The following is a 24,679-nucleotide window of genomic DNA, read 5'->3' as shown; positions in this document are numbered from 1 at the left end:
CTCCGATCTATCATCTGGGATATGGCTACACTCAATAAGTGTGGGAAGAGGAATGCTGAGACGTCCATCCAATGGCTGAGCAACAAATCCAACTCCTCTTCGGCCAGATAACTCAGTGACTCCCGCACATGTACGCAGCGTGTAGGGAGAATCGCTACCCTTGAGGCCAAACAGGTCGAAGAATTTGGACCGAGCAAGAGACCTATTGCTCTGGTCATCAAGTACGGCATAGACTTTTATAGATCTTTCTGGTTGTCCTCTACGATGCACTTTTATGAGACAGATTTTAGAGCAAGAGCGGGAGTTATTGGCAATTCCACACACTTCTGTGCATTTGGAGATTATGTCAGGAGAAGCCGCTTCATCTTCCTCCCCGCCATGCTCATCCTCAGGGTCTTTGACAGCCCATGGAGCTGGTCCTGGATGAAGTGCTGTGACGTGCTTGTCACTGTTACACTCTTTACAGTGAATAATTGTTTTGCAGTCTTTAGCAACGTGTTCAGTTGAGGAGCAGCATCTGAAACAAACTCCACTATCTCGCAGGAACGTTTTGCGTTCATCCAGTGTCTTAGCTCGGAAGCCCCTACACCGCTTTAGAGGGTGGGGTTTTTTGTGAATCGGACACTGTCCACATCCAACTTACTGCTAGCTGACTCTGTGGGCTTGATGGCAGATGTTGATGTAATCTCTGTTTTGCTGGATGAGACGTGATTCCTGGAATGCGTGTACCTTCTAGGTGAGTTTTCTGGTTTCACTGTCGTCATCCCAAATGAGCTAAATGCAAAACTTGGATCATTACGAGTGCAGGCTTCTTTGCAGACAAAGTCAGTGAAGAATGAGAATGGTGGAAACTGGCCTTGGTTTTGCAGCTTGTACGCACTGCCTTGTGTCATCCATTTTTCTTGAAGGCCATACGGCAGTTTCTCCACTATTGGGTTAATGCCGCGAGAGGTATCCAGATAGGCGAGCCCAGGCAAACAACCTTCTAACTTTGCTGACCCCAACTCCCTTAACAAGTCACCAAGCTCTCTCAGGTTGAGAGGGTCCCTGTTGCTGATCTTAGGAAATCTCTCCAGTTTGTCCAGCAGAGCTTTCTCAATTATTTCAGGAGACCCGTAGTTCTCTTCAAGTCGCATCCACGCCATCCTGAGCCCTGCAGCGGGGTCATTGACATGAACAGCTCTGATTCTCCTGACTTGCTCAGATGATTGAGGACCTAACCATCTAGTGAGAAGGTCGAGCTCTTCATTGCAGGTGAGTTTTAGCCCTTCAATGATGTTCATGAAGGTAGACTTCCAGCCCCAATAATTCTCTGGACAATCATCAAACTTTGTCATCAACTTTGTCACAAGTTCCCGGCGAGCCATGTATACAGCAAAGTCATTAATGCCGGTATGGTTCAGAGCAGAGGGCTGCGCTGCTTGCATTCTAAGAGGATGTGTGTGTGGTTGAGGTTCCTGCAGGGGGGTGACACTACATGGATAAATCCCAGGGTAATTCTGAGCAGATGGATGCTTCATACCATTTTCTTCAAAGGTAGTATGGCTCTTGACACGAGCTGGAGTGGAGCTCAGTCCATCAATGGCTGTACGAATGGGATTCAGTTCGTTGTCCTGGAGTGGTGGAGCATGAGAGAAATCGCGTGGCCGACTGGAGGTGATAATAATAATAATAATAATAATAATAACGGATACTTTTATTGATCCCCATGGGGAAATTACTTGTTTTTCTCTGCATTTGACCCATTCACTCAGTGAAGCAGTGGGCAGCCCACTAAGCAGGCGCCCGGGGAGCAGTGTGTAGGGACGGTACCTTGCTCAGGGGTACCTCAGGGTAGCCGTTAAGTGGATTCGAACCGCCGACCTTCCGATCATGGGGCGACCACTTTACCTACTGAGCTATCCCTGCCCCTTATGGGACTCAAGGCCGGGCAACGACAGCTGACTAGAGTGCATTCTTGAGTGACACTCAACATAATCATTTGTTCTTTTTTCTGTGGAGTCAGGGGGAATTCCTATGATGTCCGCTGCCCTGAGATCTTGTTTAGAGCCGAGTTCTGCTACGGCTGATTCCAAAACCTCCGCCTCAGCTAAAGCCGCTGCAACTTCTTTCTCTTGCTTCAGTGTGGCCAGAGCAGCCTCCATGCGTGCCTCTTCTACTCTCAACTGGGCTTTTTCCACCATGAGTTCAGTTTCTTTTTTGACAAAGGTGGAGCGAGCACGCACTGCTTCAGCTCTTGCGCGTGCTTTAGCAGCTGCTAGGCTTGCTGAAGACTTGCAGGAGCTGTTAGAAGAACTAGCAACAGATCTGGTCACATATGATTTCACAGATGTTCCTGGAGATCTAGTCTTCTGTTGATCTTCTGTATCTGGCTTATTGTCCATGATGACTATTCGGCATGCAAGGTAAAACTAAACGAGGCAGGAAGACTAATGAGCGTTAGCGGTCTCTGCTATCCAGACTTACTGTATTATCCAAGGTGTGATGCTGTTTTTTCACTATTCTGTCCCCTGCGTGCGTGGTTCTGGTACACGAAGTGACAGATAGCTAAACATATGCCGTAAGCACTGAAAGCGTTGAATGATGAGTCAGGCGTGAAAGTAAAGTTGAGGGCTGTTTACTTGTTTGTCTTCATCAACGTACAACTTACAGTGATTTCCCAGAACTTGTGAAACTACAAAAAATACAAAAAGAAATATGCTCAATAAAGAATTATGCATTTGCTTCACATGGTGAACAGATCTAGGCATTTATATATACATCTCTCCAAATATGCATAAAATCAATAAAATATACAACACTCACTACTTATAAAGATGAAACACAATTCAAACTTACAAACAAAGCTTCTCCATGGCATAACACAGGTGGATGCTTAAGGATTAAACAGGGAGACTTCTGGTACGCCTCATTGTGCAAATCCCAATACTAAAATGGCTTCCTGCATTACCCCACTCATGTGACTCTAAACATCCAATAGGAAACTCTTCCTGTATCACCCCACTCATGTGACTCTAAACATCCAATAGGAATACAAGCCAAACCACATAAAAATTCACTTGACCGCAGTCTCCAAGCTAACCACTAGGAGATGCTAAAATTCTCAATGTGCACATAACATTACAGTCAGCTTTCATCAAAAACATAAAATACTCCTCAACATGGGGCTTCTCTTGTAATGACACAATCCGAATCACAACTGACAGCTGGCCAGTGTGGCTAATACTAAACTACTAACTAAAACTACTAAACAAATTCACGAGTTTTGTACATGGTGACCAAGATAGCTGGTGTGGCTGCTGGACACGGTTAATGTGCTCTTGCATCATGGGATCAAACCTTGCCATGAGTAAAACTTCTTTTATAAAATTGCCATTTGATGGAGAAAACAATGTTTCTGGGTGTGTCCTTACAGTGCGTTCACACCGAACGCGATAGACGCGACCAGAGCTTCAGGTTTACATGTAAAGTCAATGGAGCAGCGCGATGAAGCGCGAGTGGGGGATGATTTCAGAAGCTACGGAGCCCTGCAGGGGACATGGGAGGATCTCGCAAAACTAACTCGGGATCTCGCAAAACAAACTCGGGATCTCGCAAAACTTTTGCGAGATCTCGCAAAAGTTTTAGCTGCATTCTTCGGACGCCGGCTCGAAGCCGACCAGGAGGTCGAGGCACGATGTGCCAGGAAAATGGTGTTCCTCCCGGCTGTAGTAGGTCTCGACCTCCCGTTAGCTTCGAGCTAACGGGAGGTCGAAGGCCGAAGAATGCGGCTAAAACTTTTGCGAGATCCCGAGTTTGTTTTGCAAGATCTTGCAAAACTTTTGCGAGATCCCGAGTTAGTTTTGCGAGACCTTGCAAAAGTCTGTCTTAATTTTTTTTTCTCCCATGTCCCCTGCGGGGCTCTGTAAGAAGCAGATTTGCGTCGCAAAAATGCTTTTCTGCCTGATTCGCGCATCCAAGTAGCACGACTGACACGTTTGAAGTGCGAAGTAAAATACGTGCTGCAGTTTGTGTGGTGCATTTTGTGCATTCACGCTTATCGCGTCTACCGCTCGAGTTGAAAAAATCTGAACTCCAGCGTCAAGTCGTGCTGCAACAAACAAACAGGAGCCTTGTGATGTGATACTCTGACCTAGTTCAAAGGGGCAGGTCCAGCCAAAGCCATTCATTCTAGCAATCAGTGTTTTTGTGATGAGTCAGCAGGCTCTCCAGGGCAGAAACAGTGTTCTTATTTTTCTCCTCCTTCTCCCTGAGGCTCTTCCACTTTAAGCTGGGTCCTTTTTATTCCTGTCTCTCTGTAAATAGTTATATTTTATATATTTATGTTTAATGTTTTTCTGTTTGAGCATTTTAATTAGGGATGGGTACCGGTGTCCGGTGCCATGATGGCACCGGTTCTGACATAAACGGTAGTAACCAGACCGAAAAGCAGCGCACATTTCGGTGCTTTATTTCGGTGGTTTTTTTTCCTGAGCTGTGATACACTTCTAGCCAATCATTTTACGTTTCTGAGGATAGTAGGCGGGGCCAGGTACGTACGTTCTGTTAGAGCAGAGCTACAGATTAAAAATGCCCAAGGCGAAGCGGTCAAAAGTCTGGCTGTACTTCACAGCAAAATATGCAAACTCAGCAGCCTGCAACAAGTGCTTTAAGCTGATACTGTGATACTGTCAAAGGAGGTAACACCAAGAATCCGATTAAACAGCTGGCGACGCATAGCGGGTTTTTTTTAAAAGCCGAGAAATGCGCCGTATTTGATAGCTTGCTGCGAGACCTCACACCGTGCACGTCGGGTGGATTGCCAGTTATCGGACCCGGAGCAACATCCCCCAAAAACCCGAAGAATAGAGTCCTGGCCCCTAGCCCTGCCAGTGTAGCAGAAATGATGAGGATGATGATGCAGCAGCAGCCGTTCTTCTCTGCGTGAGTAGCTTAATGTTGTTAGTGTGTAATTTACGTTGAGTAGGCTAACCACGTTATTACATTAATGCAGGTAAGGTGAACTAGCAAACATCATCATAGCTACATGCGGCTGTCTTCTTGTTTGATGGCAGATACTCCCTTCACCCTGCCAAAAAGGCTAAAATGACCAAAGAAAAAGTGGAAAACAGTTAAACATGAGAGGTTTTTGGACAAAGTTTATGTTTTTTCCATTGTTTAAGCACTGCTTCCAGCCAAGAGTGATACCATATATGCCACATAGCTGCAGAAAAGGCTGACATTGTTATCTTTTTACAAAAAAACCCAGCTGAACATGAGAGGTTTTTGGACAAAGTTTGTGTTCTCCATTCTTTAAGCACCGGTTCGAGCACCGTTTAAGCACCGGCACCGTTTCAAAAGTACCGATTTGGCACCGGTATCGGATAAAACCTAAACGATACCCATCCCTAATTTTAATATTATGTCAAATACATTTTTGTAATGACTAATGTGTACAGCGTCCTTTACGACGCTGCTCTGCTCTCCACAGTGAATAGAGGCAAAGCAAGGCAAGTTTATTTGTATAGCACAATTCAACAACAAGGTGGTTCAAAGTGCTTTACAGAGACATTAGAAACAAAAACAAATAAAAAGCATGATTTAAAATTGATTAAAACAAGCAAACAAACAAACTAACTAAATAACAAACAAACAAACAAACAAAACAGTATGTAAAAAAAAAAAATCAAAACAGATAAAATCAGAACAATAGATAAAATCAGTAGTTAAAATGTAACTTTTTGAAGTTTAAGCTTAAAAGTGTGGATTTGGTGCTTTATTCAAATGCAGCTGAGAACAGGTGAGTCTTCAACCTGGATTTAAATAAACTGAGTGTTTCAGCTGATCTGAGGCTTTCTGGGAGTTTGTTCCAGATATAAGGAGCATAAAAGCTGAATGCAGCTTCTCCGTGTCTGGTTCTGACTCTGGGAACTGATAAAAGACTGGATCCAGATGACCTGAGGGATCTGGAAGGTTCATACTGGGTCAGGAGGTCACTGATGTATTTTGGTCCTAAACCATTCAGAGCTTTATAGACCAGCATCAGAACTTTAAAGTCTATCCTCTGACGGACAGGCAGCCAGTGTAAAGACCTCAGAGCTGGACTGATGTGGTCCACTTTTTTGGTCTTAGTGAGGACTCGAGCAGCAGAGTTCTGAATGAGCTGTAGTTGTCTGACTGATTTTTTAGGTAGACCTGTAAAGATGCTGTTACAGTAATCAAGCCTACTAAAGATGAATGCGTGGACTAGTTTTTCCAGGTCCTGTTGAGACATCAGATCTTTTATCCTTGAAATATTCTTGAGGTGATAGTAAGCTGACTTTGTTATTGTCTTAATGTGTTTTTCTAAGTTTAGGTCTGCATCCATCACTACACCCAAATTTCTCGCCTGGTTTGTGGTTTTTAGATGTATAGATTGAAGTTCTCTGGTGACCTGTAATCGTTTTTCTTTGGCGCCAAAGACTATTACCTCAGTTTTGTTTTTGTTTAGCTGGAGAAAATTTTGGCACAACCAGTCATTAATTTCCTCAATGCATTTACGAAGAGCCTGTACAGGGCCTTGGTCTCCTGGTGACATTGTGATATATATTTGTGTATCATCTGCATAGCTGTGGTAGTTTATTTTGTTGTTCTTTATAATCTGTGCCAGTGGGAGCATGTAAATGTTAAACAGAGGGGGTCCCAAGATGGAACCTTGTGGAACTCCACATGTGATACTTGTCTGCTCAGATGTGAAGTTACCTATTGATACAAAGTATTTCCTGTTTTCTAAGTATGTTTTGAACCAGTTTAGTACAGTTCCTGGGGGACCGGGGAAGATCGTGGTCCCTGGTCCTGGTCCTGGTCGTTGGTGTTGTTGAGAGAGTTGGAGGCAAATAGGGACCCCTCTTCTTGCCTCAGATGTCTCTCCTTTCTGAGGCTCTTCCCGGGTGGGGGCAGATGGAGCTCCTCCTCAAGGTTTCTGCTGGGCTTTGTCTGTTCTTGGAGTACTGTTTGTTCCTCTTTATGAGATAACTCCTCGTTTATCTCAGCCTTGGCACCAAGCACAGATGGATGACGTATGGAATAAAACAAGTTGGAGGTGAACAGTTTCACCCCTGACTTGTTAAAAATAAATCCATTTGCTTTAAACAGATGCCTGCGTTCCCAAGAGAAGGGAGACTCTCTCTTCAAACGCTAGATCGACACCTGCCGTCTTGGAAACATACCGTCTGGCAGTACTTCCTCCCACATTTCTGCTTCACGCGTGTGAAAATTGCATATTTTAAAGCACAACCTGTTGCATGGTTGAATTTTAGCCAAGCTTTAGCTGTTGGATAGGTATTAGATGTCTGGTTTTCACAAAAAGTGAAAACAAAAGCAGAAAAACAGTAGGTCTTTGGTGATGTAGGTCTTTGGTGTTTTTCAGTTTAACTGAGTGTTGCATAGTCTGACCTTGGAGCAAATTGCTGAGCTGTCCACTTCTAGGTGGATTGGCAGGTGTCTTGAAGGTTTTCCACTTGTAAATAACATTTGTAAAATGATGGGTGTCACACTGTTTAAAAAGTTGTTACAGCCTTTCCCAGACTGATGTCCATCAAAGGTTCAGTCTCTAATATAACTGCTGATGTTTTTTCTGCCTGGCAATATTTTAACAGACACCAGAATGTTGACCAGTAAACTGCCATTCCTGGGTTTATAGATGTGGTCACATTAATGCTGATCAGTTAATCAAATCCATTTGATTATCAGCACCAGGCTGGGTTCATACTCAGGACAGTTTTGCTATGAGGCAACAGTGCAAACCACAACATCACCATGCTGGTCAGAGACAATAACTAAGGTTCAAAATGTGAAAGAAAATATATAAAGCTGAAAATGTAAAATACATGAAATACATGGAAAATAAAACTAAGAACCAAACAGAGAATACCAAAAAACTGACCATAATCTAAGAAAATCTATTAACCAAGCGTGAATGAGACAGTCAGTGTTAAAAAAATGAAATTGTGAAGGAAAGGAAGAAGAGAAAAGGAGGGTCATGTTTTAGACTGAAAGAGATTGGTGGGAGGAGTGAGATAAATTAGCTGTATGAGAAGAATTTCTAATTAGAGAGCTGCAGGTGTCTGATGATGGAGATACCGAAAGGAGTCGAGCTCTGTTTCCCACAACTCCTCAACAGCTCCTGCAGGAAGCCGACACTTCACTGGTCCAAAGCTGTGCTCCTGAACATTGTGCTCTCATGTATCTCTCTGCTCACTGCTGCTCTAAACCTTCTCGTCATCATCTCAGTCTCCCACTTCAGGCAGAGATTAACTTTTCAACTGAAACTACAGTTTAAGTTTTAGATGTGTGAAAGCTTCCATTTACATTATATGACTTAGTGATTAAAGAATGAATTTTAACCATGGTCATAATGTCTTATTTGCTTGAATTGAATCATGCCTTAGTAGTGCAGCATTTTCACTGAAGACATGTTGACATTAACGATGTGCATTATATTCTTTTCTGTCTCCCTGCAGGCAGCTGCACACACCCAGTAATATCCTCCTCCTCTCTCTGGCCGTCTCAGACTTTTTTGTGGGTCTCCTGTTGTTGCCTTTGGAAATTTTTAGAAACACAAGCTGCTGGGTACTTGGTGATCGTATGTGTTCTGCTTATTGGTATTTGACCAGCAACATTATCTGTGCTTCAATAGGGAACATTGTTCTAATATCAGTTGACCGCTATGTGGCTATTTGTGACCCTCTGCATTATCCCAGCAGAATTACTTTGGCGAAAGTCAAACTCAGTGTTTGTCTCTGTTGGTTTTATGCTTTTTTCTACAGCAATCTTTATACAAAGAATATCATGATTGAACCAGGCAGGTATAATTCTTGCTTTGGAGAGTGTGTATTTTTTAGCAGCAATATTGCTATTGTTGCTGACCTTATTTTATTCTTTTTTGTTCCAGTAACTGTTATCATAGCCTTGTATATGAGAGTATTTGTGGTGGCTGTGTCTCAAGCTCGTGCCATGCGCTCTCATGTTACATTGGTCACACTTCAGCGTTCACTGAATCAAACAAACAAATCTGAGCTGAAAGCAGCCAGGACTCTGGGGATTCTTGTAGTTGTGTTTCTAGCATGCTTCTCTCCACTCTACTGCTACTCTCTTGTTGATGAAAATGCAATCAATAATCCAGCTGCATCTTTTGCGGTCATTATCTTTTACATTAACTCTTGTCTAAACCCTTTGATCTATGCCTTGTTTTACCCCTGGTTTAGAAATGCTGTTAAACTTATCATCACGTTGGAGATCTTCAAGTATGACACAAGTGGTGCCAACATACTGTAAAAAGAGTACGAAACCTGCTTGTGCAATGGTTAGCACTGACACACCACAGCAAGGAAGCCCTGGATTTGAATCCAGCTGGTGCATAGTTTTAATGTTCCCTTGTCTATGTGGGGTTACACAGCTTCTGCTCAGAATCAAAAGACTTGCATGGTGATTCTAAATTGACTAGGTGTGAATGGCTGTCTGTCTCTACTTTTTGACCTTTGACATACTGACCACCTGCCCAGGGTTTATAGTATGTGTCTGCCCCCTTGGACCATGATATGGGCAAATAGAAGAGAATGGACTGACTTACTGAATTATGGTTCTAAACAGTGATAGAAAAAACATCACTATTGCTGTCACAGTTGTGACTGTGGTGCATATTCTAAATGAAAATTACGAGAAAAATATATGTAAGTATTTTTAATTCTTCTTATGTTTTTTATGTGTTAATTATTACCTAGTAAATCTCACTCCATTTCTTTTTCAGTGTATTCACCTTTTGGCTCCAATAATGTTCACTTCAGTGGTTCGTGTTTTCTTGTTTTCTCTGGTTATTATACACTGTTGTTATATTTGTATTTTATAAATACTGTGTTGTCAAACATAGTGTACAATAAAATTAAGATTAGATAAGAACTTTATTAATCCTGGGATAAATTATTGTGCCTTTTACATACACAAAAAGAAACACTGTGTTCAGAATCAGAGAGAGTAATAAATGTAACAGCTGGAATAAATTTAAGAACAGAAAGTTAAACAGCTAATGAAAAAGATAAGAAGAATTGTATAAAACATAAATATGAGTATGACCAGTAGTGCAAGATGACAGAAAGTGTCACAGTAATGATAATAATGTTAATGCTTCTAGCAAGTGCAACAATTGTTAACTAAAACTAAATTACAAACAATAATAATAATACAAATAATGACTTACTTTCTGTTACAGCTCAGTAATAAAGTGGAAACATTAGGATAACAGGGCAAAAATAAGACCTTAATAATGTGGTAATTTCTAAGTTATTACCACTCAGTTTTCAAAGTAATAACCACTTAATATCCAGGTAAAATCATGGTAGCACGATTGATTACAGTTGAGTCATAATACACTGAAATGTATATAATTGGATAATAAGTGGGGGTGTAGAAAAATACAGTTCAGTAACAAAGGGGTAATACTAGGGTAACAAGGCAGAAAAAAATAATATAACAATATAGTAATTTCAAAGCTATTACCACTTTGTAGATACCACTTTTCACACCTTGGCTCGTGTGATAAGACAGAGGAATAATAGGAGGCTCAGGACCTTATCAGGACACTCTCAATAGAATTTAATGATCTGGGACTCTCCACTAATTGCTCTTAGAACCTCTCAGATGACAGGCAAAATGTCTTCAAGAAACATAAGAAGTCCAGAAGCTTTTCTTTCCAAGCTCCTTCTCATTTAATGTTTTCTTCGTTATTTCTACTACTTTCTAAATTGTAGATACATAATAAAGACATCAAATATATGAAGCAATATATGGAATCATGTCGCAAAGAAAAAGCTTAAAAATAACTGTAAACATGTGTTATATTTTAGATTCCTGAAAGTAGCCACCATTTGCTTTGTTGACAATACTGCAAACCCTTGGCCCTCTCTCAATGAGCTTCATGATTTAGTCACCTGAAATGGTTTTCACTTCACAGGTGTGCCTTGTCAGGGTTCATCAGGGGGGGCATGAACCACAAAGAATGGATGTTAGACCAGTGGAAATCTGTGCTTTGGACTGATAAGTCCACATTTGGGATCCTGTTTCCACCCTCCGTGTGTTTTTGCATTGCAAAAAAGGTGAACGTGAACATGATTGGTTGAAACAGTTCAATGTAGCCTTAGGTCTGATATGGGCTCACGTTTCTTCTTCTTCAACTTTCTGGACATCTCCTTATATGGAGATGACCCTTCTATAGGCAACACTCCTATTACCATGATAACCACCTCTTTCCTCCCCCAGGTCTGTAGAATTAAAAAGGGGGGTATAGGGCTTTGGAGCGTGATGTCACAGGGGTGGGCGTGGAAAGGATTTTGGCCCGATCCGCCATTTTGGGGGTCTAGCGCAAGTGAAAAGGGAGCAAAGTAACACACAACAGCCATGGTTCGTATTTGCTGTGTGGTCGGCTGCAATGCTCGATCACACGACCGGCAAGAGAATAAGCTTGAAAATGGTTTATCTTTTCATTCTTTCCCAACCTGGAAGCAACATGAGGCAGCTCGTGTATCGATGTTACCAAACGAAGGTGTCTAGTCTGGATAGCAGCTGTGAGACGAGCTGATATCCAGTTCTCTTCCATCTCCAAATATCTGTCGGTGCTCCTGACATTTTCATTCCGGTAAGTTCTAAATATGTTCATATCACTCTTTATAGTCTATTAGTTTTATTTTCAATGCGCTCTGAGCTCATAGCAAATTAGAACAAACATCCTACTGAGTAATTTTGCAGAACTACCTTCTATTTATAGAGTTGCTAATTATTTGGCATTATTGCAGCAAACCAGCCTATGAAATGGATGAAACATCGTGACTGGGTTCTGCTTCAAACATACCACCATGCCAATCAGATTACTTCTTCCATGTGAGGGTGAAGAGGTGGATAAGATGGTGAAGGTTTGCTGCGTTTGGTGAACAGTGTGATAATAAAACCAGGGAAAAATGAAACCTGCTCCTGTTAAATATTCTTAAGTCTTGTGCTGTTAAAATTGCTGTATTTTTTCAAAAGATACAGTAAATAAAGTAATGTTAGTAGTGGGTGATATCATGTAAACACTGTCATGATTTTATGTAAACATTTTGTCATTTGTAAACTATAAATGACATGGATTCTACATTGTAACTGATGTGATGTTCTATAAGGTGGTTTTAATAAAAAAAAAAAGAGGCAAAAATTAGTTTGTTTCTTTATTCAACTTTTGAACAGTGGTACTCAGTCAGTACATATTCAGTAAATGCTAATTATTTACACAGCAGTGCACTACGGGCATAAATCTAGACCCCTAGATAAAACATTATGGGTCATTCCCACAACCCACAGCTTTACTGTGTTCCAGCAAAGTATCCAATAGCAGTGACAACTCCTCCACAGTAGCAGGTGGGATTTTTCTGTTTTGAGGACGGCTCCTTTTCCCTGTCACTACAGATGGTCTGTTTATGTTTTGATTGAGAGCCTTTTTTTTGGGCAGCTGAAGAGGAGAAGTCTATCTTATGGCCAACCTCTGGCTGTATCTTGGTCATATTACCCAGCAAAACCCAGTATGCAGGTTCATCTGTAACAGTCCTTGTGCCACGGATCAACACTGTTGCTTCTACATTAAACAGAAGAGCAGTGACGTGGGTGCAGGTCTCCGCGACTCCGGCCTTACAGGTGCAGTGGGCGGCTTCAACCTTCCCTGTGATGCTCACAGTGACCCATGGCTGCAATGCTGGTTCATTCAGTCTTTGAGAGTGCAGGACCTGAAACACACACAGACAAAGTTCATTTAAAGACAAGAACTAATGAGCCAAGGCCGACATAAATGCCTTTAATCTACTTTATCATAAATGTAACAAAGTGTTTAGAAAGTTAGCACATACATGTAATTTTTCATTTTTTTATGTATCCATCTATAGAACGCTGCATGTTATATTCTAAATCTGCCTGTTCTCTGTCAGAAACCTGCCTGCAGAAAATGAACCTAAAGTATGTAATGCAAGGATGTCATCACTTTAGAGATGGAGAAAGCATAAAGTGACAATTATGAATCACTTAATATGATAAGGAGATTCTGCAGGTCATTGATCAATGTATAAAACTAAAATACAATGTATTTTTAGTGACACAGGATACAAACATGGAAGCAAGATGTATAATTAGAATTATTTATAATAAATATGAATAAATTGGTGCAATTTCTTTAACCATAAAGAACAACAATCCTTCAGGACAATGTCTCATCAATGCACTGAACTCACTATGTTATCCCTCTAACAGCCTTCACATGTTCTCACTGTAATTTCCCCTCATGAATGAATTTATGCTGCACTAATGTGAATGTTTGCAGGGAAATCAAAAGCATTTCACTCGCAGTACTCGAGCTGACTTACCTTTGTTTGAATGACGACTTGTACGCGCTGACTCCACAGACAAGGTCAGGCTACGTCAATAGCGGTTGGTCTTCAGGGTTTCTACTCCACGGCCGTATTTCATACGGGTCCACATTTCCAATGCACGCTATTTTCTGCAAGTACCGCTGCTTCGCCTCTGGACGCAATCGGTCTCTAAACAGTTCATTCTCTTTTGAGCTGCTTTTAAGCATCTTTCTTGTAGTCGTCGTTCCAACACAGTGTGTTTGTGTTGATTCGTAGACCCCGAAAATGGCGCTGCGCTCCCATAATGCATTGCGGCGTGACGTCAACTCCAAAGCCCTATAGTGCATACTATAACAGCAGATTTATGATCGAGGCCACATTCCTGTGAGGAAGTTGTGAGGAAGTGTTGTTTCTGTTAGTATCCGTGTGAGTTCAAAACTATTCTACAATGCACTGTGTGCAGTAAAAGACAAAACACAAATATATGATGCTAATTATGAGATATTAGTCTTAACATTAAAATACACTAATACACTGTTGGGGATTAATTCAAAACTGAAGGCACATTGAACCAGTGTGGGTACCACAGCATCTTTTGGTGACCTCAAACACACCTCCAGGCTGTGTATGGCGTAGGGGTATTTTACCAAGAAGGAGAGTGATAGAGTGCTGTGGCACTGCCACATAGAATACTGAACTTGCCACCATTGAGAACAGGCAGCATAGTCCTCAAGACATTGAACGACTTCAGCCTAGATAAAGGCTAAAACTAAAACAATGTTATTAACGGTACAGGGGGACTACGGGGGGATTATTTAGAGGTCAAAAGGTCTATTCAGGGTCAACTTTTCGCATATCCCAATTTTGCCAGGTGGCTATTGTCCTTAGTCTACCATTTGTATAATATAGAGGTGGACAAAGAACTGCTTCACACAGTGTTCATAAAGTTATGACAAAGAGCCTGGCTACCAGTGCCAGCAGGAATGGAAAGGGAAATAAATGAAAATAAAATAACAACAATACAAACAAAAACAGAACAGCTTTACAAAGAATCACAACCTACATTTTAGAACCAAGATAAAAAGACTTAGATTAGCTAAAACTTAGATTAGCTTCTTAGATAAGCTTGACATAATGAGAGCTTGAGGACAACGTCAAATGACAAAAAAGTTTTTTAGTGCAACAAGACACTACAGGCTTGGCAGCCACAGCTGGTACTGGCCACTTCAAGCCACTTCGACAATCTACCTTGGTCCATACCTCTCGCCACCAGTTTCTTTCTTTTGAGCAAAAAGGATGATAAACTCAGGCCTTGTATAGATTTTGGAGGACTGAATGAATTAACTGTGAAGAACCCTCTGAATCATCGAAACCAGTGCATATCTTACTTGCATCCTGTGTAGTGGGCGCTGTTACCTGGGAAATCAAGACATTGGTGCGCTGTGCACAGCCAGAAGAGCCTGATCCAGCTGCGGCCCACCTCACAGGCTATTTGCTCCACCTACCGCACACTCCCATGTGCTGCACTGGCTCCACACAGCGCACTTTGATCGCAAGGACAATTTCCTTGTTAAAATGCTTTTAGTGACTCTCTTTAGAAGGTGATGCATGCAAATATGTTTTGGCATTTTTTACGCCCCTTAACGGTTTTAAGTCAGCCCTGGTCTCACATTGCCTTAGATTTTGTCACCGGCTTGCCGTACTGCTCTAGCAACTTTGTCATATTTTCCATAATTGACAGGTTCTCCAAAGTGGTCCATTTTGTGCTTCTGTCTCGATTCTCTATTTCTAGTCATCGCTATTCAGTGATATGAATTATATCAGAACGCGGCAAATAGACTCCAATTTGTTCATGTAAATGGGGAGTCTTCTTCACTCGGTAGGATTAATTACAGAGTACCACAAAGTCCTGTGCCAGGATGAACGCTGTTTACTTTATGCATTCTGCTTATGTATGCTTGCCTTAGGCAGTATCTTTGAAAGTCATAGCGTACATTTTCAGTTCTATGTAGATGACCCCTAGCATCATCTAGCCATGAATCAGATAGCACACCAGGTTAAAGTACAGGAATGTCTTGAAGACATAAAGACGTGGTTACCTCTAATTTTCTGTTTCTATATTCAGATAAATCTGAACTTATTGTACTCGGTCTTGAAAATCTGAGGAAAATAGTGGCAAACCAGATACTTACTCTGGGATTACCTTGGCCTTCAATAATTCTGTAAGGAGTCTTGGAGTCATTTTTAAACAGGATATGTCCTTCAATGTGGATATTAAACAAATATATAGGAGAGACAGACACACTCTATTACATTTAAAAGCGACCTTTTTAATAAAGCTGAAAGCTTAGGGCTGAATCAGGTGACCTTGAACCCTCACTGCAATAGGACTAGGCTGCTGGAGGATTCCCATGATGCACTGAGGGTTTCTTCTTCACTTGCCTTTTGTTACTTTTTTGTTTAAATACCACTTTAAGGGAGTTTTTCCTTCCCGTTGTCGTCAAATAATTGCTCATAGAGGGTGTTTTAATTTGTCGGACAATGCTTATGATTTTCTGTGAGTCTGTTCACCCCATTGCCATCCTCTATGCTGTTGCATGCTGGAGCAGCAGGTTAAGATGCCAACACATTTTATGTGTCACACAGAATGAAAAGGCTTCACCACATCTACGAAATTAAAAGAAAAAGGTTAGTCATATTATTCCTCAGAACACCTCAGCGATTCCCCTCTCGAGTATATTTGCTCCGGGCCTGCAAACCTGTGTTAAAAAATGAAATCAGTTTAATTATCATGTCAAATCTTTTGAACTCCTGGCTCCACCCAGAGCCTACATCCACAGAACTACCTAGAAACAAAACCTGTGTGTTAACATGAACTTCACATTTGAGAACCCCGTTTTTATTTTTTTCTCTTACTTTGCTCTTGTTTTCCTGCTGTACCATGTCCGATCGTGTCAGGCGTTGTGTGGAGGCGAGGAAGAAGGAACCCAAACGCAGGACTGGCAGGTAGGTGAAGGTTTATTATAGGGAGTGGGTGAACAGAGGGTGAACGGACACTGACTGGCTAGACAACTGAACGGCTGACTGAACTGAGGGAACACACGGGAAGGACAACGTAACATCAATGACACGACAGTGAACGAATAGAAACAGAGGGCTTAAATACACAGACTGGTGAGGATGATAATGAAAGACCGGTGAGTACACAGCTGAACATAATCTGACTAATGATACGTGGGAATAACTGGAACACAATACGCAGGCGGTATGCTGCCACAGAAAACAGATGTGAAAATAAACTGAAGATGACAAAACGGAAAACACTGGGTCAACAACCCAGGAACCCTGACAGATCGCATGCCCCTACCGGTTGTGCTCTCTTTTTTAATAATTTACTATTTTAAAGGGAAAAACCTGGGTCACTTGGACCAGTGTTTGTTATTCCATAACTGTACTTTGAATGTGACAAATCTATCCTTCCCCTATGTAATTCATGAATATTGTTTTGGTTCTGACTATTTTCCTCTATAACATTTAACTGACTTCTACAGTGGCCTGCTATGGTTAATGGTTACATGAGTGATATCAAAAATTTTCTTAAAGCAAACATCAGCCCCCCAAAATTAATCTGAAGTTCCACACTCTCATGTGAATCTACAGTCTCCCCCTCTCTCTCTTATCCCCCTGCTCCTGCCAAAAGCAAAAACAAAACAAAGCAAAGCATCTGATAGGTTTGTAGCTTGAACCTATTCGCTGGAACGTTGAAGACAATATAATTACACAGCAAGCAAGACACGAAGTAGGCAAAGTTCTTCATGTTTCTCGTGCACGGGAGAGAACCGGACAAAAGTCCGTTCCTTCGCTTGACCCCAGTTGCTCTCGTCCGCTCCCCCGTAACACTGCTCTTTTATTGAGGTTACATGAATATGCATAGGTTCATTAACATACGACGTCTACATACCAACAAAGAGTACCGTGCGTGCGTGTGTGTGTGTGTGTGTGTGTGTGTGTGTGTGTGTGTGTGTGTGTGTGTGTGTGTGTGTGGGGTCAGAGTGTGACCCCATAAACAACTTCCCTTAACCTGCTGGTCTGGAAAATCCAACAGTTCATCTATATGTAAAAGGCACTTAGACTCAACTACGTTAATCCTACCATAAAACAATAAAACAAGGTACGACCTCTTCCCATGCTCCCAGGATGTAGGTGTGCATTCTGGAATGCACACCAAGCCTTTGTAGCCTGCTAAAGATCACACATCCTATCACTACACAATTGATTATACACCTCTAAGCATATATGGTTAAATATTTCTAAGCATAAATGACAATCAACAATACAAAACCTAACAGCATCCACCCTTTTCTGTGAATATTTGTCAACATTTACTCATCCTAACGTTGGTCCAGTCTTTGTCTCAGTGTCAAGTCAGTCAACACTTTAGTCCCCATCGTCAGTCCATCACAGCCCAGTCACACACATTCATGCACACACACTCACCCGCATTCACACGAGATATTACTGATAATAGAGTCCTGCGCGCAACCTTTTCCAGTGTCCATCACCAGGAAGATGACGTCATCATTTTAAAAAGAATAACAAGTGTTTATGATTTTGGACTGATCGGGTCCCCATAGGTAGCTGTCTCCTCAGCCCATTGTAATCTGGAAAAGCTCACCTTATATTTGCTCTCACAAAAATGTTAATTCAATCTTGCAGGCCTGCTTAGAACAAAAAATAATAATCAGCTCTTTTTTTTCTAAGTCATCAAAACAGAAAACATCATCACCATAAGGGTGACACCTGACAGGTTTTCGCTAAGTGCACTGTTACAAAAATAATGGGCCCAGTTCTGGACATGTCCATGTATAGAAAAACTCTTACTAAAACAAAACCCCGAAAATCTGCCAGATTAATCACAGAAAAGTTTTGCTTACTAGTGTAACAATATGTTATGGGACATCACTAAATTATAATTTATTTATTTACCTTTCTGTGGCGATGCTCTGGACATTTCTAAACCTCCACAAGTTCAGCATCAATTTTCATATGCTCTCACTTTAACAAGACCAGCCTTCACCTCTCACCCGTCCTCGTCCCCTATTCTCACAGTTGCCTGTGTGTCCTCCCAAATCTCCAGCAAACACAGGCCCAAATCAGCTGTTTCTTTCTCTCTGTTATTCTCTCTTCCTCTTTTCAGTCTCTTTTGCCGCTTAACTCCCAGCATGGCAAACATAAACCTCAGACAGTCCCATCAAGTGCTTTCACACAATAATGTCACTGGTACACTTCCCAGCTGGTGATTAGAGCACATGTTTCCATCAATGATGGTATTCGTACATGCTGCTGGACCCTTCAGAGTTTTAGCTCAGTTGTGCTGTCTTTTGCTTTTGCCTGCTGTTAATTCTTCAAGTCCACAGTGTTGCTCTGTATGTCTTCATGAAGAGATTGACTGTCCTTTAAGCTTCTCCTCAGGATAAGGACAGGATGAGAGGTGAACCTATGAAATTTTGAGCCAAAACCTGGCCTGTTTGTCGTCCCAATTAAGTTAATCTATCATTTTGCCGCTGTACTCATCCACGAGGTTGAGCTAAGTCCATGGGCACCTGTATCAACACACTAAGACATTTCTTTAATATAATTTTCCTAGTTATCAACACATTCATTGTCTAATTCTTCTATCTAGATTTTAAGACATCTTTCTCTCTCTCACGTTGCACACACATCAGGCAATTTCCTCCAAACTGCCTGCAAACATTTCACTTCCTGTCACAGACACACACACACACAGCGGTTTTCACACACACTCCTCACCTCACTCCATTTCATCAATTTCTGCAACCTAATCGAACTCTTGTTTTATGTTCACTCTCTATATACTGTACCCTCTGTAACTCTACTCATTTTTAATGTACTCATTTTAAGAATGCACCCTCAGCCACACACACACAAATTGAGCAGCTTCACACAAATATATACTCAGGTCTTTACATTTGCAAGCATTAACCAAACGAAATCCTTCACATCAAAGTCTTCAACGTGTTTATCAGAATTCCTTCAGCACAATTTTTTTTTTCTTTTTTTGTGTCCCGTTTGGATCTTTAGCCATCAGAATTGTTGTCTTAAGGCCAAGAAAGATGCCAAGCGGATATCTTCAGCACAATTAACAGTTTTTCCACACACATAACAATTCTTTTAGCTCAGCTCTGCGGCACAATTCACTCAGCTCCTTTAGCAGATCTTCTCTTACACAAGCCACACCCTTTTTCTATCACACTTTCAAAACAATATGCACTTTTGATCATGCATCCAAAGAACAATTTTACACTTTCCTATATATTCACACGTTTATACGTATAACAAAATAACACCAAATGCCAAGATACATTATTTCCATTTCCTTACCACACTTTACATCATCCTGTACTGGTACCAGTTTTCCCTACACAATTTTGACAACTTTAAAAGCCTATGAGCCCAGGTCCAAATTAATTAATCAATTAAACCGTTTCTGTCCCGGACAGAGGCCTGATTTCTAAGTCTTATTTTAATTTAAAAGTGTTTCCCCCACCCGCAGCTTTACCGGAAGCTTTACTTTACCAGCATCTCTCGCCTAAAACTTTACCAGCCACTCTATGTTGAGGTGGTCATGCTCGAGGCCCGGCCTCTTCACTCAAACAATGCACCAAAAGTGGTCCCTGACCACTGGCCGTTAACCAAGGTCCCAAGTCTTGGCAGTGGCCAACTGAGATAATCCTGACGCCGCAGGGTCTTGCCACACGTCCGAAGCAAGGAGGGGGTTCTCACCCCTGAACTTGTGTGCACTCCTAGGGATCGCCCTCCCCGTCCTAAATCAATTTAAATAAATTTTCAAACACCACTGGGGACTCTAACCACCAGTTTACTGATGTCCAGGCCCAGCCTTCTGCCCAAAATGGGAACTCAAATCCCTTAAACAAGTGCCTAATTACCAACTCTAATCTCTTTTCTCTTGGCTGACACAACACAGTTAACATTGCACACAACACATGAACATTAAAATTCAACCCAACATTAACAGTAATACATTTTCATCAGATATTTCCCCAGACTTTACTGTTATTATCACAAATTTCCCAAAATCACCACGGATATTTCACCAGAAATCCACTGAACAAATTTTGTAATTTAGCTTAATTTTACTACAACTGAGCCAATTTAACTGTGAAGATCATCAACTCGGCGAACAGATAATTTAGAATTCATCCAATAAGCACACTTTGCTTTTTTAACAGGTGGTGCTTAACTTTAAATTTGGACCTGTCCTCTGTTTGCCTCATGGCCAAATTGGTCCTCTCAGCCGTCAAAGAATCCGGGTTCACGGCACCAATGATCAAATCCAGTTCCTTTATATTCTTTTACTGACCAAGAAAAAACCCGACTCAGTGTGGTCAAAGCTCAAAAATCCTCTTTAGTCTACATTTCTGGAAAAGTAGATGTGCACAGGCTAAATCCTGAGCAGATCTGAAGCATTACAAGCCAAATGAGCATAACATAATCAGTCATACGTCACACATGGTTTTGATCAAAACAACTGCTGCGCTGCACTCTAGTTTCACTTCCTGTACTCTGCAGGCCTGCACAAAGCGTCTTCTGCAGTTTCCTGTCTTACACAGTACTCTGTGACCTTTAGCACACATTCTAACTCAAAGTGGCGTTTTTTCTACACTGGCCTCTATAAAACAATATAAATAGAAAATAAGCACTAAGAATATATATTTATTCCGTAACACAGTTCTGTGATTTCCTGGATACTGAGTGATCCCCTTTGGTTATCCTGGTTCAGATTTCAATAGGAAGATGAGGCTTGTCTGCTCAAGTTGCCTGTAGTATCATCTGCAGACATAAGTTGAAAATAAAATAGTCATCCCATTTTAGTACTGTTAAAAAAAAGATGAAGATGGTTAACAATTATGACCCAAGTGTCTGCTTGTATAGAAATGTTCAACATTGAGTCCAGAAAAATAAAGGTTTATAAGTTGACTGTGGGAGAGAGCGAGTTTGAAAAAAAGAAAGCTCCAAAGGTTGTGTCATTAGAAAGAGGAGGGATGGGACTGGTGGGTGAAGGACAAAATAGATAAATGAGCTCTGTGAGGAAAAGCTTTGATGAGATGCAGCAGCCTGATGATGGAGATACACGAAGGACTAGAGCTCTGTTTTCCACAACTCCTCAACGATTCCTGCAGAAAGCCAACACTTCACTATTCCACAACTATGCTGCTGTATATTGTGATGTCATGCATCTCTCTGATCACTGCTGCTCTATCACTGCTGCTCTAAACCTTCTGGCCATCATCTCAGTCTCCCACTTCAGGCAGAGACCAACTTTTAAATTAACTTAGATTAAGGTTTAGATATATGAAAAGTGAGATTTGCATCATTGGAATTAGCAAAGAATACATTAAGTGAAACTAATAAATGTCTTTGGCTCAACCATGACTGTTAAGTTGTGTAAGGTTCACCGTGTCTTAATAAGGAAACAATTTCACTAAATACATTTTGACATAATTAACATATGACATAATCTCAACTATCTTATCACTATCATTTCGCTGCCCCACCTTGGGCATAGATAAACCTCAGCTGAAAGGTGAGGTTTATCTTTAGACTGTAATTTAATTTAGTGATGAGTTAAGTTAGTTTGGCACATTCTGTGTATTTTAAACAAGAATTGAATCATGCCTTACTAATAAATCATTTCTACTAATGGAATTTTCACTAAAAACAATGTAACATTTTTAATGTGTATTATTTATTTTTTCTGTTACCCTGCAGGCAGCTTCGCACACCCAGCAACATACTCCTCCTCTCACTGGCTGTTTCAGACTTTCTCGTGGGTCTCCTGTTGATGCCGTTACGAATTTTAAAAAGCACCACCTGCTGGATACTTGGTGATTTTAATTGTTTTCTTTATTGGTATCTGACTGGCAACATTACGTGTGCTTCAATAGGGAACATAGTTCTAATATCAGTCGCTATGTGGCTATTTGTGACCCTTTACATTACTCCACCAGAATTACTGTGGCAAAAGTTAAACTCAGTGTTTGTCTGTGTTGGTTTTATGCTATTTCCAGCATTAGTCTTTATGCAAAAGACTACCTGATTGAACCAGGCAGGTATAATTCCTGTTATGGAGAGTGTGTCATTAATGATATTGCAAGGACTATTGACCTTGTTTTATCCTTTATATTTCCAATTACTGTCATCATAGTTCTGTATATGAGAGTATTTGTGGTGGCTGTGTCTCAGGCTCATGCCATGCGCTCTCAGGTTACAGCTGTCACAATTCAGTGTTCTCTGAATCAAGCAAACAAATCAGAGTTGAAAGCAGCCAGGACACTTGGAGTTCTTGTAGTTGTGTTTCTACTGTGTTTCTGCCCATATTACTGTGTCTCTCTTATAAGGGAGGACTTTAGCTCAGTAGCTCCTGTAATGTTTGCATGCCTCAAACATTAATGATGACACCTTCAGTATTTCTCAGTTCCATTCTTTAATTCGCAGGCTTGCAGCGGCAACACAGTCTGCAGCGCTAACTTGTTCATCTACCGTTTTTCATTGTCCCTCTTTTCTATCCTCTCCTTCCGCCTAACATTCGACCTTTCAAAATAAAATCTCTGTAAACATCACAGCGCTCATTGTGATCAGTCTGTTCTTTTCAAACTCCTGTTTAAACCCAGTGATCTATGCCTTGTTCTATCCTTTTTTTCATAAAAGCTTTGAAACTAATTGTCACTTTACAGATACTGCATTTGTTGTAGAATATGTAGACAGTAATTCATTGTGACAGGAATCACACCCACTTTTACGCTTTTCACAAACTTTATTTCTTATTGTTACTGTTTACACACTGGTTGCAGCTTTGCAGCTCACAGCCACAGACGCTAATAACAACAACAGTGAGGACCTAGTTCATTCTTTTAGTACAGGTGTGGCATGTTTACTCATGCCACTCAGGTGTGTCTGCCTCCCCACGCCACAGACCGCCACATTCATCTACATATTCTGTGGTCATAGTACAGGGTGGGCCATTTATATGGATACACCGTAATAAAATGGGAATGATTGGTGATATTAAAGTCATGTTTGTGGCACATTAGTATATGTGAGGGGGCAAACTCCTCAAGATGAGTGGTGACAACCGCCCCACAACCACATAACGATGTCAGCCTGGAAGAGGAGTATAAGCTCTTTGAGAAATAATTCTTTATTTCCATGAGATTCTTACTGACATGTATCTGGACCACAGTGAGGCTGTGAATGGGTGGATTAGATCAGTAGCCTTCAAGAATCCCAGGCGAATGAACCTGATTTCACACTTCATCCTCCCCCAACAACTGCTCTGGACTCCACACCATAGCATCCTGCCTCGTCTCTTGCCTCCAGCTGTTCATCTTTGCCACTACAGTATTACAACTCCTCACTAAACAGGTCCTTGCTGCTAAAGCCCTGAACCTCAATCACACTGTCATAGTGGTCCTGCTCGACAGCTGCCCTTGCTTTGTCAAAGGCTTCAGTAAAGCTTCTTTAAAGCCCGTTGCTGGTCAGGTTTATGTTGATGGTCAGCATATGCACATGGATAAGAGAGAGTTGGTTGCAGCCCACACTGCAAAATCTCCAGTGTTAAATTGACACTAGAAAGTGTCTATGTGTCCACTCTCCTGAGTGTTAAATTAATGCTTTTGACAGTGTTAGATTTCTAACAGTAACCTAGTCAGTGTTAAAGATTAACAATGACTAACACTGAGTAGTGCTGATTTTCTATCACTGGAAAATAACTAAAAATGCTGGTAACATTTCAGTGTTAGAAAAAACACACTGCTAATGTTAGTCATTGTTAATCTTTAATACTGACTAGGTTACTATTAGAAATCTAATACTGTCAAAAGTGTTAATTTAACACTCAAAAGAGTGGACAACTATAGACACTTTCTAGTGTCAATTTAACACTGGAGATTTTGCAGTGTTTCTTTTATCATCTGCATTGCTTCCTGTGCCCAAAAATAACCCACAGAGTGCTTGATCATCTTGCAGTCTCGGGTGGGATGCTGTAAAGTGTGCGTTCAGGCTGAGGCCACTGTCATTCAGTTCTTGACGACTGAAAGTGATCAGTACGTTGCTGGAGGACACAATAAAACAGAACCACAATCTGTTGATTGTGTATGAGGTTCTGTTGGTAGGGAAGAGAAGAAGGAGAGGTGAAGGGGGTGTGGAGGTGTGGCGAGATAAATCCCCTATGTGACAAGAAGCTCTGATCAGAGAGCTGC

General features: G+C 41.2%; 1 protein-coding gene across 1 annotated transcript; it reads left to right on the top strand.

Annotated features, from left to right (window-relative positions):
• Positions 1 to 8,087: 8,087 nt before the first annotated feature.
• On the top strand, positions 8,088 to 24,044 carry LOC308410451 (trace amine-associated receptor 13c-like; the record flags this gene model as incomplete). Its single annotated transcript, XM_080903785.1, has 4 exons — positions 8,088 to 8,263; positions 8,481 to 8,688; positions 22,395 to 22,844; positions 23,799 to 24,044. 4 exons carry the CDS (start codon positions 8,088 to 8,090, stop codon positions 24,042 to 24,044), a joined length of 1,080 nt encoding a protein of 359 aa, XP_080759911.1.
• Between the last annotated feature and the right edge of the window lie 635 nt (positions 24,045 to 24,679).

Source organism: Rhamphochromis sp. 'chilingali' (assembly GCF_963969265.1).
Source record: "Rhamphochromis sp. 'chilingali' genome assembly, chromosome: 14".
NCBI classification, from domain to species: Eukaryota; Metazoa; Chordata; class Actinopteri; order Cichliformes; family Cichlidae; genus Rhamphochromis; species Rhamphochromis sp. 'chilingali'.
The sequence above is the reverse complement of the archived record's forward strand: the minus strand, read 5'-3'. Positions and strand labels throughout refer to the sequence as shown.